Source organism: Carcharhinus amblyrhynchos, chromosome 12 (genome assembly GCF_965287045.1).
Source record: "Carcharhinus amblyrhynchos chromosome 12, sCarAmb.v2.hapA, whole genome shotgun sequence".
Classification (NCBI taxonomy): domain Eukaryota; kingdom Metazoa; phylum Chordata; class Chondrichthyes; order Carcharhiniformes; family Carcharhinidae; genus Carcharhinus; species Carcharhinus amblyrhynchos.
Genome location: NC_137335.1, coordinates 52,307,177 through 52,321,980, shown reverse-complemented (window position 1 = coordinate 52,321,980; position 14,804 = coordinate 52,307,177). Strand labels below are relative to the sequence as shown.

Sequence of the window (14,804 nt, the reverse complement as noted above, 5' to 3'; positions counted from 1 at the left end):
TCAACAAGTAACTAACCCTTAGTTGTGACTACCCATTATTGATATTCACAGTAGAATATTTAATTATAAGTACTTCTTTTTAATAATCAAAGGAAAATATATAAATAATAAAGGCACCCTGGATTATAATGTATTTCAAACATTGACAATTATTCTATCTCCTGCATTATTTATTAACTAAGTTGTCAGGCTATTAATTAATTAATTAATTTTCTCGCCAATTGTCCTCTTCCCAGACTTATTGCTAAATTCCAGTTCCACAGATACAAAGGATTCGCATCCAAATGGACGTCTTTATGTTTGAACCTAGTTTTGAAAGCTGGTCCACCTCAGGATTATTGTACCATAAACAGTTGAGCACAATCCTGTTTTCTTTGTATGTAAGCTCAGGGATTCAGCAATGGTAACACCATTGAATGCCAAAGAGTGATGGTTAGATTCTCTGTTGCTGGAGATAGTTATTGCCTGGCACTGGTATAAGCAGAAGCCTGGATAACGTCCAGATCTTTCTGCATTTGGACATAGACTACTTTAGTGTCAGAGGAGTCACAAATAGTGCTGAACATTGTACAATCATCAGCCAACTTGACCTTATGATGGAAAGAAAGTCATTGATGAAGCAGCTGAAGATGGCAGGGCCTAGACACTATCCTGAAGAACTTCTGCAGTGATGCCCTGTATCTGAAATGACTAACCTCCAACAACCACAACCCTTTTCCTTTGTGCTCGGTATGACTCAAACCCACAGAGATTTTTCCTCCTGATTCCCATTGACTCCAGTTTTGCTAAGGCTCTCGATGCCACAGTTGTTCAAGTGATGCCTTGTTGTCAAGGGTAGTCCCACTCACCTCACTGGAGCTGGAGTTCAGCACTTCTGCACATAATTAAAGCAATATGGTCATGAGGAGTTGAGTGCTCTTGGCAGAATGCAAACTGAGTGTTAATGCGCTGCCTATTGCTGAGTAATGGCCACTTGATAGCACGGTTGACCTCTTCCTTTAGTGATGCTCAAGAATAGGCTGATGGGGCAGTTGTTGGTCAAGCTGAAACATGTCTGACATTTTGTGTTCAGGACATACCTGGACAATTTTTCACATTCCTGGGTAGATGCCAGTCTTGTAGTTGTACTAGAGCAGCTTGGCTAAGCGTATTACAGCACAAATCTTCAGTACTACTGGAAGAATTTTCTTTTGGGTAGAATGGGTGACAGGCAGGCAGGAAGCTAATAGGCTAACTGCCAATCCTATTTTACATGTTCCCCCCCCCCCCCATACTAACCTCCAGTCCCTGTGTAAGGAGGAGTTAACAGACCTTTCAATTAGGTCCTAATTTGATGTCAATTATTCAATAGAAATCACTAATACATAAAGGGGTCTCAGGTGGCACTATTTTGTTGGTGGAGAATTGTGTGTGAAGTTGGATCAAAGGAATTTTGTGAAGAACTTGTGTCTCCTTTATTCTACAGCAACCGAGAGGCTCAAACATCCTGCACTAAGAACACCCCTGGAGTGGGGCCATAAAATCCAGTCCCTTATATCCAGGAATATTTAATGCACAATCTTGCCCTTTTTAAGCCAGTTCTCCATTATTGCCACAGGATCACATTCCCACTTGGCTACCTGAGCCTGCAGCTCACCAACCTTATTTACCATGTCTTGTGCCTTCACATACTTCCTTGCCCCTTCAGATAACATGCCTTAAAAGGGATTTGGTAGCCATGGACTTTCATTGGATTGGTCCAGGATTATGCTTAGCAAAGTACTGCACTGGCCTTCTGCAGCATGACTCTTCAGGATACTCTCCTGCCCTTCCTACCTGCCATCAGGCTTACTGGAAGGATTTACTGGCTGGTAATCAACCAATTTGACTATGATATGAACACACTTTTCTGTGGCCATCAAGTTCCAGAGGTAAACTACCACTATGCCACAAGATCTTACCTTCATGTGCATATTTTCTAAATCTATTTTAGATTTTATTGCCTTCCCTCTTACTCTAATTGGATTTGTCCTTTTTTTTTGTGCAGGACATACCTGGGCCAATTTTCACGTTTTTGGATAGATGCCAGTGATGTAACTGTACTAGGTTATTTAGCTGGAAATGAGACCAGACTTGAAGCAAAAATATTCAGTGCTACCACTGGGATGTGGTCAGGCCCCACAGCCTTACTATATCTGGTGAACTTGGTTATTTCTTGCTATCATTTGGAGTAAATCAAATTGGCTGAAGGCTGGTGTCTGTGCTGCTTGTATCCTCAGGAAGAAACTGAGATCATTCACTTGGCTCTTTGAACTGAAGGTAATTACTTCAGCTTTGACTTTTGTACTGACATATTGGAATGGGAATATTTGTTGAGCCCACTCAATCAGTATTAGTCTTGTTGTGGAGCTGGCTACCTGGAAATTTTGAGGAATGACAGGAATAGTCTATTTTGAAATCATTGCATTCAGTAGCATGATGGTAGATATAGTGGAAAGTCTCACAACATCAGGTTAAAGTCCAATAGGTTTATTTGGAATCACAAGCTTGTGGAGCGCTGCTCCTTCAAGTGATAAACGAGCAGTGCTCTAAAATTCGAGATTCCAAATAAACCTGTTGGACATTAACCTGGTGTTGAGAGACTTCTTACTGTGCCTGCCCCAGTCCAACACTGGCATCTTCACATGATGGTAGACGTATGTGAAGAGTTCCATTCCACATTCATTCATACCCAGTTGGACCATTGCTTCCACTTGGCTATTTTTTTTAATAAAAATAAAGTACTGCAGATGTTGAAAATGTGAAATAAATTTGAACGATAGTGGAAACACTCTGTAGCTCTGGCAGTATCTGTAGAGAAGCACATTTAAGGTTTCGCATTAATGAATTTGTGTTCTGATGAAAGGTTATCAGCCTGAAGCACAGATGCTGCTGGATGTATTTCCAGCATTTTCTCTTCTTTACGATTGCCTTTTGCAGGAACTGGCCTTGCTTTTGGGAGGTTTTGGACCACAGGCAAAATGTGGTATCCTTAGAAAAGCATATTGTAAATCAACAAACCATCCTTCGTTCGTCCCACTGCACTCTCCAAAAAAGAAAATCTGTTCATGCTCAGCAACTTTGACTGAAAGCAAACCAGCTGCTGGAGTTTTCCCAGTCCCTGCTGGCTACACCTCTGAGAGTGTTCAGGGTTGGCCTAGTTTACAAACCTCCACAAAAGGTCATGATTCAAATTGATGTACTTTCTCCAAATGACATTGTATTCATGCAGGATATTGCTGAGGCACAGGCCAGTCAGTGTTGATATGTGTATATAATGGAATAGTTTATAATGCTTTTCGCATTAGATAATCAAGCCAATATTTATTTTGGAAGAATATGGATGCAATGTAAGATGAAAAAAAATCCCAAATAATCCAGCAAAGTTCCACAGAGTCATAAATCTCTTCCAAACTAGAAGCTGTAGAATTTAAGCAATACAATCTGACTCAGCTTGAAATAAATGAAGTTGTATTTGATACATATCAACATTGGGCAGACGCTTATGGGCAGGTTTGTCAGCAGGGGTCACATAAAATTCTGCGGATGCCTTTCCCGCCACCATGCCACCCACCCCCAGGCTGGTCATGATTTAACAGGCCCAGGCAAGACCACGGGCAGCCTGCCAAGCCTCTGCAACAAGTGGCCAAATAAAGGCCGCTTAAGGGCTCGTTACAACTTGGCCGCTATTTTTCAGCTGTGTGGGAGGTTAGTGATGTGTGGGAAGCCTAGCTTGAGGCAGAAGGGCAGAGGTTTGGGATTGGGGGGGTGGTGAGTGGGGGACGTGCCTGCTTTATGACCTCCTTTTCTGATTGAAGACCACCTGCAGCTCCCCTGTATTTCACTCCCCGCCCCAAACAAGGTATCTGTTGCCTTCCAGGTATCTCCTCCACCCCCAGCCTATGCACTCCAGCACCTCCCCCACCGAACCACCCTCCTCAACCCAACCCCATGTTTCCTGTACCCCACTTCCCAGGGCTTCCTATCCTGGTCTTGCTAAGAACTACCACCCACAACCTTCTTGCCATCCCACAAATGGCTCCTGGCTATTTTTCTTTGGCAATGAGATGCAGTGTCCACTGATTCCTATGGCACTGCTAACCAATCAGATTGGCTGGCAACTCCCAAAGGCAGGACGTACTCCCCAGACGAGAGTTGTCTCAACCAGTTAATGCTCCTTAGAGTGCTAAATGGCTAGTGGGGAAGCCTGCCAGAGGGAGGAGTGATTTTTATGGTAACAATTTTGACGGTGGGGCTGGAAACACCACCACCTGTAAAATCCTTTCAGTTCAATTTAGATGCTCATAACTGCGATGGCTGGAACAAAATATAATTTTCTTTGCCATTTTCAGTAAATGTAAATCGCTGAAGGTTGACCAGTCAGCCTTAATAGTTTAGCTCATTATCTTCTCCTCTTTTTAAATTAAAGCATTGGAAGAATTGGAGGGAGATGTGGAATGTTACAGCCTATACATCAATTCAACTGCCTATAGCAACTCTCTGTCCTTCCCGGCTGATGTGAATTATACACAGATTGACGATTTGCATTCAAACACTGAATATTGGCTTTTCATCGAGGTCTCCAACGGAGCTCATAGTGCCAGGAGCGAGATGGTGCATGTGACAACGTCTGTTGGAGGTTAGTAAAATCACAGATGTTCAAGACTGTTTAAAATCTGAGAATAAATGTGATTGATTTTTGTGGAGGTTGAAATCAGTCATCCATCCATAATAAAATTTCCTGTTATTGAAGGAAAATAGCTAAAACGCTAAAATCCTTAAGTGCTGTTGTCATCAAGTGATAGATCAATAAGGGCCCCAGTGAGACAGTTGCAGATAGCTCTAATAGAGTATATTAGCACAGTTTGTTCAGATCTTCCCATGTGTACCAGCATATATCCACACTGCTGTTTGGAAAATACAACATGCCCTGTCAATAAATGGGAGAATATAAAAACGATTAATGTTTCTAAGTGATTTCATCTGCAGAGCAGTGCGCTTTTAGGATGGCAGGCGAATGCCGAGCCATACCTAATGTACCTGGAGATTCAGTGTTTGACCATTGATCAAATGGAATTTTCCCCTGAGACTTCTAACTTGCCCGTACCTGGAGAGAGGGTGAGCTTCACGTGAATTTCTATAGTAAATAGCGCCTTTTTTAACTGATTTGAGTCCATAAGAACTAAAACAGGGTGAAGTTTCCACAAGTGAATGGGATAGCCTTTTACCTATCCTCCAATAAAACCTTGCAGATAAACGCTGGCAGGATAGGGACAGGTGCAATGTTTTTACTGGATTACATTTGAATTCATTTTGACATTCAAAATGTTCAGAAATTCATATTATTTCTGGTCAACCATTGCATTAAATAAAGCAATTGGCGAAGTCAAACCATCAGGTCTCGTAGCGACCCAAAACAAAAATATCACGCAAAATATTTCTTTGACATTCCAAAAGTCTTCACAATAGGATAATTTTATGAAAGGGAAATCCTGAATGATGGATCATTGGAGTTCTTTGAGGGGATAAGTAGCAGGTGGATAAGAATGTCTAAGGATAAGGATGTTGGCAGCAAACTGATCAACTTTAATGAAGGCTGTCCTGACGAAATAATATGTTGGAGATGGTCTTAACAAGCTGAGCATGGGAATTCTGTCCTGAGTGGAAGGAATTCTCACCCTCCAGAGCTGCTGGCCCACCAGATTGGATCCAGATGCAGTGAAGGAGTCGGAAACAAGGAGGAAACTCTGCAACTACCCAGGTTGGCGATGGTTGCTGCTATCAAATGAAAGGGTGCAGTTCAATCTCAACCTGGAAATGAAACCAGGATCAGTTCAGGGAGACTGGCCAAGGCACCACAGAGAAGAAATCTGTGAGGGGAAGATGTAGGAGAATGTATAAAGTTGGGATAAAGACTTGTGGGGACATGTAAAGTAAAGGGAACGCATGATATTGATTTAAATGCTGATGCAACTACGTCAATGTCAAATGACTAAGATACTTCCACTCAGGAGTAGAACTCCCACTCTCAGCTTGCTAAGACCATCCCCAGCATATTCTTTCAATGGGACAGCCTTCTTTAACATTTGTTGGTTTGCTACCAACCTCCTTATCCTGAGACATCCTTACCCACCTGCCACTTATACCCTTAAAGAACTCCAATTGATCCATTACACAGGATTTCTTTGTCATGAAGATATCCTATTGTTAAGAAGTACAACCTGGTTCTGAGCACTATGTATATAGAACTGTATAAAACAAGAATAGTTTTTACGAATAGTAGTCTTTGGTAGCATTCTTGGGATAACAGGCAAACCTTAAAGAAAATTTCAACTAGACCCTGAACTCAAGATGAAACATTCCTCAATGGCATTATCCCACACAACCCCACATCCCTTGATGTCGTCTGTATTTAGAAATCTGCCACCCTCTCTCCAACGTATTCAATGACTAAGCTTCCACAACCCTCTGGCTAGAGAATTCCAAAGATTCACAACCCTTTCAAGTGAAGAAATTCCTCCTCACCTCAGTCCTAAATGGTTATACTGAGAATGTGTCCCCTAGTTCTAGACCTCACAGCCAGGAAATATCCTTTCTGCATTGACCCTGTCTATATCCTCTTAAGAATTTCATACCTTTCAATAAGATCACCTCTCATTCTTCTAAACTCTCAAGAATGCAGGCCTAGTTTCCTCACTGTCTCCACAGGACAATACTATCACCCCATGAATTAGTCTGGTGAACCTTTGCTGCAATCCCTCTATGGCAAGTACATCCTTCCTTAGTTAAGGGGACCAAAATTATACAATACTTTAGGTGCAGTCTAACCAAAGTTCTATCCAATTAAAGCAAGACATATTTGCTCCAGCACTCAAATCCTTTCACAATGAAGGCCTATGTATCATTTGACTTCCTAATTGCTTGCTACACCTGCATGTTAGCTCTTAGTAACTCATTCACAAGGACACCCAGGCCTCTTTGGACATCAACACTTTGCAATCTCTCCCCATTTAAGAAATACTCTATACCTCCATTCTTCCTATCAAAGTGGATAACATTACACTTGTCCCCTTACACTTGTCTTCCTCACTCACTAGGCCTTTCCAAATCCCTTTGAAGCCTCCTCACAATATCCTCACAACACATATTCCCACCCTGTTTTGTTATCCACAAACTTGTAAAAATTACAATCAGTACCTAGATTCAAATCATTGACATAGATTGTGAAAATCTGGGGACCCAAGTAGTGACTTTTCCTGCTAATGTGAATTGAAGTGGTAAGTTTATTTACTGGTGTCCCAAGTAGGCTTACATTAACACCGCAATAAAGTTATTGTGAAAATCCTCTAGTCATCAGACTCCAGCGCCTGTTCAAGTACACTGAGGAAGAATTTAGCTTGGCGCACCTAACTAACACGTCCTTTGGGCTGTGAGGGGAAACTGGAGCACCTGGAGGAAAAGCATGCAGACACAGGGAGAATGCGCAGACTCTGCAAAGACAGTGGCCTAAGCCAAGAATTGAATCCAGGTTCCTGGCATGTGGGGCAGAAGTGCTAACTAACCATTATGCCACCGTGCCACCCGTTTAATGACCCATTTATTCTCACTCTCTGTTTTCAGTCTGTTAACTATTCTCAATCCATGCCAGACTATTACCACCTATATCATCGGTGGTAATATTCTGTGATAGATATAGGACAGATGTCAGAGGTAGGTTCTTTACTCAGAGTAGTAAGGGTGTGGAATGCCCTGCCTGCAACAGTAGTGGACTCGCCAACATTAAGGGCATTTAAATGGTCATTGGATAAACATATGGATGATATCGGAATAGTGTAGGTTAGATGGGCTTTGGATTGGTTTCACAGGTCGGTGCAATATCGAGGGCCGAGGGGCCTGTATTGTGCTGTAATATTCTATGTTCTATCATGTGCTCTAATTTTGTTCACTAACCCCCTATGTGAGTCCTTATCTAAAATCTTCTGAAAGTTCACTAGCTTCCACTTATATTTTCTGCCCATAATATCCTCAAACAAAAAACTTCCAACAGGTTTGTCAAATGTGATTTACCTTTCATAAATCCATGTTTAATTCAATCAGAAAATTATTTTCTAAGGTGGGATTTTCCAGCCCTTCCAGCCAGCGGGATCTTTTGGTCCCGCAGCAGGATAGGCAAGTCACACAAAATGCTATAGACGTCGGCGGGACCAGAATATCTTGCATGCACCAAAGATGTGCCGCCTCCACCACTGGAAAACGCACTGGAAAATCCCATCCTTGGTGTTGAGTTATCACATCCTTTACAACAGATTCTAGCATCTTCCCTGTAACTGATGTTGAGCAAACAGGTCTCTAGTTTGCTGTTTCCTCTGTCCCTCTTTACTTAAATAGTGGGGTTACATTTGGAACCCCTCAATCTGCAGACACTACTCCAGGCTCCATAGAATATTGAAAGGTGGCCTTCAGTGCATCCACTAGCTGTATAGTCATCTCTTACAGCACTCTGAGGTGTGCATCTTCAGGTCCTACCTATTTATCAGTCTTCATTAATTTCTCCATTACTACTTATTTTCACTAATACTAATATTTTTCAGTCCTTTAGTTCTCTATTATTTCTGGGAGGTTATTATATCTCCTTCCATGAAGACAGAAACAAAGTAATGATTTAATTTCTTTGCCATTTCTCTATTCCCCATTATAAATTCCCTGTCTCTGCCCGTAAGGGATCCACATTGTTGCAGTCTGTTCCTTTTTACAAACTTATAGAAGTTTTTATATTACACTTTTATATTTCTTGCTAGTTTACATTCATACTTGATACCCTCCTTCTTTCTGAGTCACTTGGTCCTTCCTTGCTGAATTCTAAAATGCTCTGGATCTCCAGGTTTACTGTTTATGTGCCAACTTTACAAGCCTCTTCCTTTAGTCTAATACAAGCTTGTCCAACTTTTTTAAGCAAGGGGCCACATTCTCATTTTTTTCTCATTTACGGGCCGATGAGCAAATTTCAAAAAGTTAAGATTTGGCGCAACATTAAAGATGAATTTGAAGGAACTGTTAAGGTGTGAAGAGAGGAAATAACTCTCTGAGCAAAAATTATGCAATGTCAAAGCAATAAATTGATCATTTAAAATAATTCATAATGAGTAAAGATGAACATTAGAGTCAAATTGTGTTTTTCTGGCTCACTTTCAATCTGAGGGTACTTGTGCCCTCACCCTCACCCACAGTATGAGTTGGTGTGACTCCATTGGGTGTGAGTGTACACACACATATGGACACACCAGCAGCCAGTCACTTCTCCCTCATGCCTGCAGTCAGTCTGTTCTCCACCCATTGGCAGAGTCAGTTTCTCTTCCATCACCCTCTCCTACCAACAGCCAGTCTCCTTCCACAAACCGGTAGTCAATCCCTTTCCCCATTCAGCAGCCACTTTCATTCCAGCCAGCAGTCGCTCAGTTCCCACTTGGCAGCCACTTGCCCATCATGTTGGTCAGCCACTTTGCCTCTTCCGACCCTGCCACCCCACTCTGGAAACCTCCCTGCATCCCTGGCAGACATACCATTATTGTAATAATTTTAGGCCTCAGGCTGAAGAAAGCTGCTCCTCCAATCAGCGGGATTTTCTGGCCGACCTCACCCCAAGACCAGAAAATCCTGCCCGAGGTCAACAGACATTTACATTTTCTTGTCCTGTCCGCTACGATTCCCGTGGCAGGCAGGAAGAGAAAATTCCACACTGATCTCTCCGGCATTTGCTGTCGATTGGCTCACTAGCAACTCTGGCAACAGCAAACTCAAGAAAGAAACAGCCTGGAAGAGCAGTTCCTTCAAATTCACCTGCTGACATTTTGAACACTGGGTCCACAGGCTGCATAGAGAGCCTTGGCAGGACAAATCTAGTCTAATACAACTATTAACTTTCCTGTTGGGTTTTAGTGCCTTAAAAGAACATTTGCTGTAAACCATGTAGTAACTCTTTGGCCATTGCCTGCGAATCATCATACAATCTATCACAGTCAACTTGCTCCTTATAACTTCCTTTGTTGCAATTTAAGACCCCAATTTCAGTTTGAGGTACATCGTTTCCAAACTCAATGTAAAATTCTATCATATTATGGAAACTCTTCCCTCAAGGTTCTGTTGGAACAAGATTATTAATTAGTCCTTTCTCATTGCATAATGTTAGGTCTAAAATAGCTTGTTCCCTAGTTGGTTCCCCAATGTACTGTTCTAGAAAACTATCTTGCACACATGCCAGGAATTTGTCCTCCACAGCATTAGCACTTGTTAGATTTAACCTGTTTATATGTAGATTCATGTCACCCACGATTATGGTTTCACCTTTGCCCCTCTAATTTCCTGATTTATACTGTGCCCTAAATTACTACTACGGTTTGGTGGCCAATAAGCAACTCTTAACAATATATATGCTGCCCCTTGCTGTTTTGTAACCCAACCCAAAAGGATTCTACATCTTGTACTTCTGACTTAAGATCCCCTCTCACTAATGTACTGATCCTTTTCCTTTTTGTCTTTCCTTCCTAAATGTAGGATATCCTTGTGTAGTCAGTTCTCAGCTATGGTCACCCTGCAGCCAAGCTTCCATAATGGCAATTAGATCATACCCATTTACTTCTATTTGTGCTGGTAGTTCACCTACTTTGTTGCGAATGTTGTCTGCGTTTGGGTATTGTTGCCTTTTATAATGTTGCCTTTTTAACGTTATGCCGTACTTTAACTTTATTTGATGCTGCCTTCTACTCTCAGTTGCTACTTTGTTTTTGTCCTGAATGCCCTGTGAGGTGCCTGTCCCCCTGACAAATTTGGCTAAGGGTTATTAGGGTTTTCAGTCATTTACATACAGTAAACCAAATGGCAAATGAGCAATGTCCTCACCAGTTTCACTAATTCTAGGCATTCATTGTTGCTCTGAAACAACTTTCTGGGCCGTTGATTTGAACAGTTAGGAGTCAACCATGTGAATGTGGATGGAGTCATATATATGCCAGACTGAGCAACAATGGGAGATTACCTATCCTAAAAGAATTAGCTGAGACTTTACCACAACGTGACAGTTTCACGGTCACTTTTACTGATGGTATCTTTTTAGTTCCAAACTGAGAAAGTGAATTCATCATTGGCCGGTGATAAGATCTTCCTGCTGAATATACCCCTTGCCACTGTAAAATCCATAGTCGGGGGTGATCTTCTTGTGGGCTGGGTGACCCCATTGGCATGATTCGGCAGAAAATTCCTGCATAAGTTATCAACCTGCCATGGTTGGATTTTTAAATAAAATGTCCGGATCCTTAGTTCAGTAACAGAACCATTATGTTATATTACAATACCGCTGCCCCACCTCCATATACCACCTGCCTCACCCAATCCTACTCAGGATTTAGGAACTTTATCTCTTGCTCTCCTCCCAGAGGAACAATTTTTAATAGGACAAGGCCATTGCTGACAGTATTTTATGCTGAGTAGAATTTAATGCATTGATCAATTTGAATAAATGTAACCAGTAAATACCAGACTTTTCTATAATCTGTTAACTACAGGGAATACATTTTTATGGGAAATAAAAGCATACCAAAGACCCCAAAAGAGAACAAATGCCTTCCATAAAACTGGCTTTGACAAAAGAAAGGAAAAAGGCAGTTTAATGCTACATTAATTGGACAGTTTGGAACAACTTAAAAAAATTAGAAGTCTGGCATATATGCTAGTTAGAATCTCATTGTATGTGAATAATGAGGTGTTAACTGACCCATGTAGATGAACGATTAATAGATCAGCATTTGCAAAAATGAGAAAGGGGATCATTAATCTGTTGTTTAAGTGCGCAATTTGTGTATAGACTGCAAAACTATACACTTAAATGAAAATTACTGTTATTATACACTTGACAGAACAGGTTTCGGGAAAACAGTTGGGAGGAGGTATGTTGGTTTAAAATAAACTTGAATAAAATATGCAATTAAGTGAACCAAAGTATCTAAATTTAAATGTCAGCTCTTCATCAAATTATTCCATTTTTTAAGAACTTTTGTCTGTCTCTTCCCTAACTTGGTCTCCTCTTGTCGGCTATATAAAAACAGAGAAGGCAGGAACCATTGTAAAACTGGCTAGGAGGATGCATGCAAGAGCTGTCAGAGTTGAGTCTCATTTTAATTTTTCTTCTTTCCATTGAAGAAACGCTTGACTTCTGCCAAGCCCACCGTCTGCACATTTATAATGTAGAGACTGATGACCCAGGAGTGTGGGACCAGATAACTCATCCAAACTACTGTGGCCACTGTACCTCACAATTATTCTTTGCTATTCAATAAAAATAATCAGCAAAGTAATAATAATTATGGGGCCATCATTCAGGTTGACACCAGCTTCAGACTGGTTATGTAAACTCTTCATTTCAGCCACTTTATGCCAAAACAGCAGCTCAGAATATTTAGAATGGGCAGAAAAAGAAAATGAAATAAAAATGGTGATGCACGCCAAAAAATATTGAAAATACACAATGGGTCCATCATCTCCTACAAAGAGAATAGTCAAGTTAAAATCTCGATTGAACATGTCTTATAAGAGTGAAAAGGGGAATGCAAAGGATCTGTTTTAGGTCCAACAAAAGCCTGAGAATGGGCTTATTAAAAAAAACATGAATTGTCAGAGGAAGGACATAAGTCAACTCATGGAGGCTGGAAAAAGGTGCCTGACACTTTTCACCTCTTCCAGTTTATCTTCATGCTTCACAAGCCAAGACACCCATTAATTGAGCCTCGTTCTAGTATTTAGTGCATCTGAGCTGCTGTCTCTCCTTGTTGCTTCACCTTCACTCTTTATTTTCGATACTCATGAATCATTGAATTTGCAACTGAAAAGGAGATCATTTGGTCCATTGGGGCAGTGGCGACGCCAATTCATCAGCTGGAAGTTAGAGCTGAACTTTCACAGAATTATATCAGTGTAGAAGATTACAATTCAACGAATCATCTATGCAATGGCTTTCCAAGTGAGCCTTATGAATTAGGACTAGTCTCTTGCCTTTTTCCCATAAATCTGTGCATTGTTTCTATTCAAATAATCATCTGTGGCCTCTTGAATGTTTTGGTGACTAAACTCTCACAAGTAGAAGATAAAGTTGAGTGGAGAAGCATACTATCACATCCCACCCAGACTTTCAGTTTGTTCTCCATGCCCCAGTCAATAATTCCAACAGCTCCACTTTCTCCATCCCCATCAGAGGTAAATGATGGACAAGAGCCAGGGTCCAGGGTTCGAAGCAAATTTCTTACTGGCACTACCAACTCGGAATAGCACCAGGAGAAAAGTGGTGGTAAACCCTAATGTGGAAGTTTGAAGCTCTCACTTCATTGATGCTTAGAGAGGATCCAAAGTCTACTTTTCTGCTTCCAAAATGACTCCACTTCCTCACTTCTCAGAGAAGAGAACCATAATTGTACAGTGCAGAACCTAGAACTAGGAGGTGACTGTTTAAAAATAAGTGGTCATTTGTTTAAAACAGAGGTGAGGCAAAATGTTTTCTCTGAGGGTTTGAGAGTCTTTGGAACTCTCTTCCTGAAAAGGCAGTGGATTCTTTGAATAATTTTAAAGCAGAGGTGGATAGATTCTTGGGATGCTCGGTGTGGGGTGGGGGGGGAGGTAAAAGTTTATTGGGAGTGGGTGGAGTGCAGATTTGAGGTTACTATCAGATCAGCCATGACCTTACTATATGGCGAAGGAGGCTCATGGACCAAATGGTCTGCTCCTTGTTTGTGGTCATAGTACAGAAGGAGGCCATTCAGCCCATCATGGCTGTTCCAGTTCCTTTTACGAGCTAAACAATTAATCCTACTCTTCTGCTCTTTCCCATTACCCTCAAATATTTCCCTCTCAAGTATATATCCAATTCCTTTTAAATTTGAATCTGTTCCCACTTATAAGGCAGTGCATTCAGTTCATAAATCACTGCATTAAAAAAAAAGCTTCACTCATCTCTCCTCTGGTTTTTCTGTCCATTACCTTCAATCTGTTGTCTCTAATTAGTGAAAACAAAGTAAATAATGGAAAACTCATAATTTTAAACACTCCTATTTGATCATTCCACAAAATTCTCTGCTCTGAGGATAACCTCCAACTCTGCATTGAAGTTTCTCATCCTCAGTAACTTGAAGGTCACGACTCAATGGGAGGCCTTTGATGACAAACATATTACACTCTTTAAGACTCTGCTATTCTCTTTGAATGGGGTCTTGCTTTGCGTAATGGTGCCATATATCCCTTTTCAGCATTGACAGTTTCTCTTGGTGATAATGCTGGGACCCTGTACTGCACTCATAATATGACATAAGAGGCAAACTGGTCCAGGGTCATAAAAGAATCAATGCCCCACACAGTAGTCCAGAGATGGGGGTTAGGAAACCCAACCCTATGCTGTAATTCTGTTTGTACGTCCATGCTGCCTCTTTTATATATATTTCCCAAAGCCCTAGCCATCTCTCTTTTATTGTATCATTGTTTCTGCCTTAAGAGCTGCTTGTGATAAAACATTTTATGGTGTCATGACTTCACATGAAAAATAAATTCTAACTTCCCCCTTCATCTTCAAGTGTTCATCCCAATTTCATATCCTCTTGTTACCAATTTACCAACCAGCGGAAGCAAATTTTCTTTATATACTCTCAGAAAACCATACATAACATTGAAAACCTTCATTGGGTCCCTTTCAGATTCTCATTTAGATGAGGAAAAAACCCAATTGTTCAAGCCTCTCTTCATGCAAATAGATG

General features: G+C 41.1%; 1 protein-coding gene across 3 annotated transcripts in view; it reads left to right on the top strand.

Annotated features, from left to right (window-relative positions):
* ush2a (Usher syndrome 2A (autosomal recessive, mild)) overlaps positions 1-14,804 on the top strand; it is an 815,153-nt gene that overhangs the window by 571,590 nt on the left and 228,759 nt on the right. For all 3 annotated transcript variants that reach the window (XM_080200528.1, XM_080200527.1, XM_080200526.1), the window contains one exon: positions 4,448-4,657. In XM_080200528.1, the coding sequence (XP_080056654.1) occupies positions 4,448-4,657 (210 nt within the window). The remainder of the gene's footprint in view (positions 1-4,447; positions 4,658-14,804) is intronic.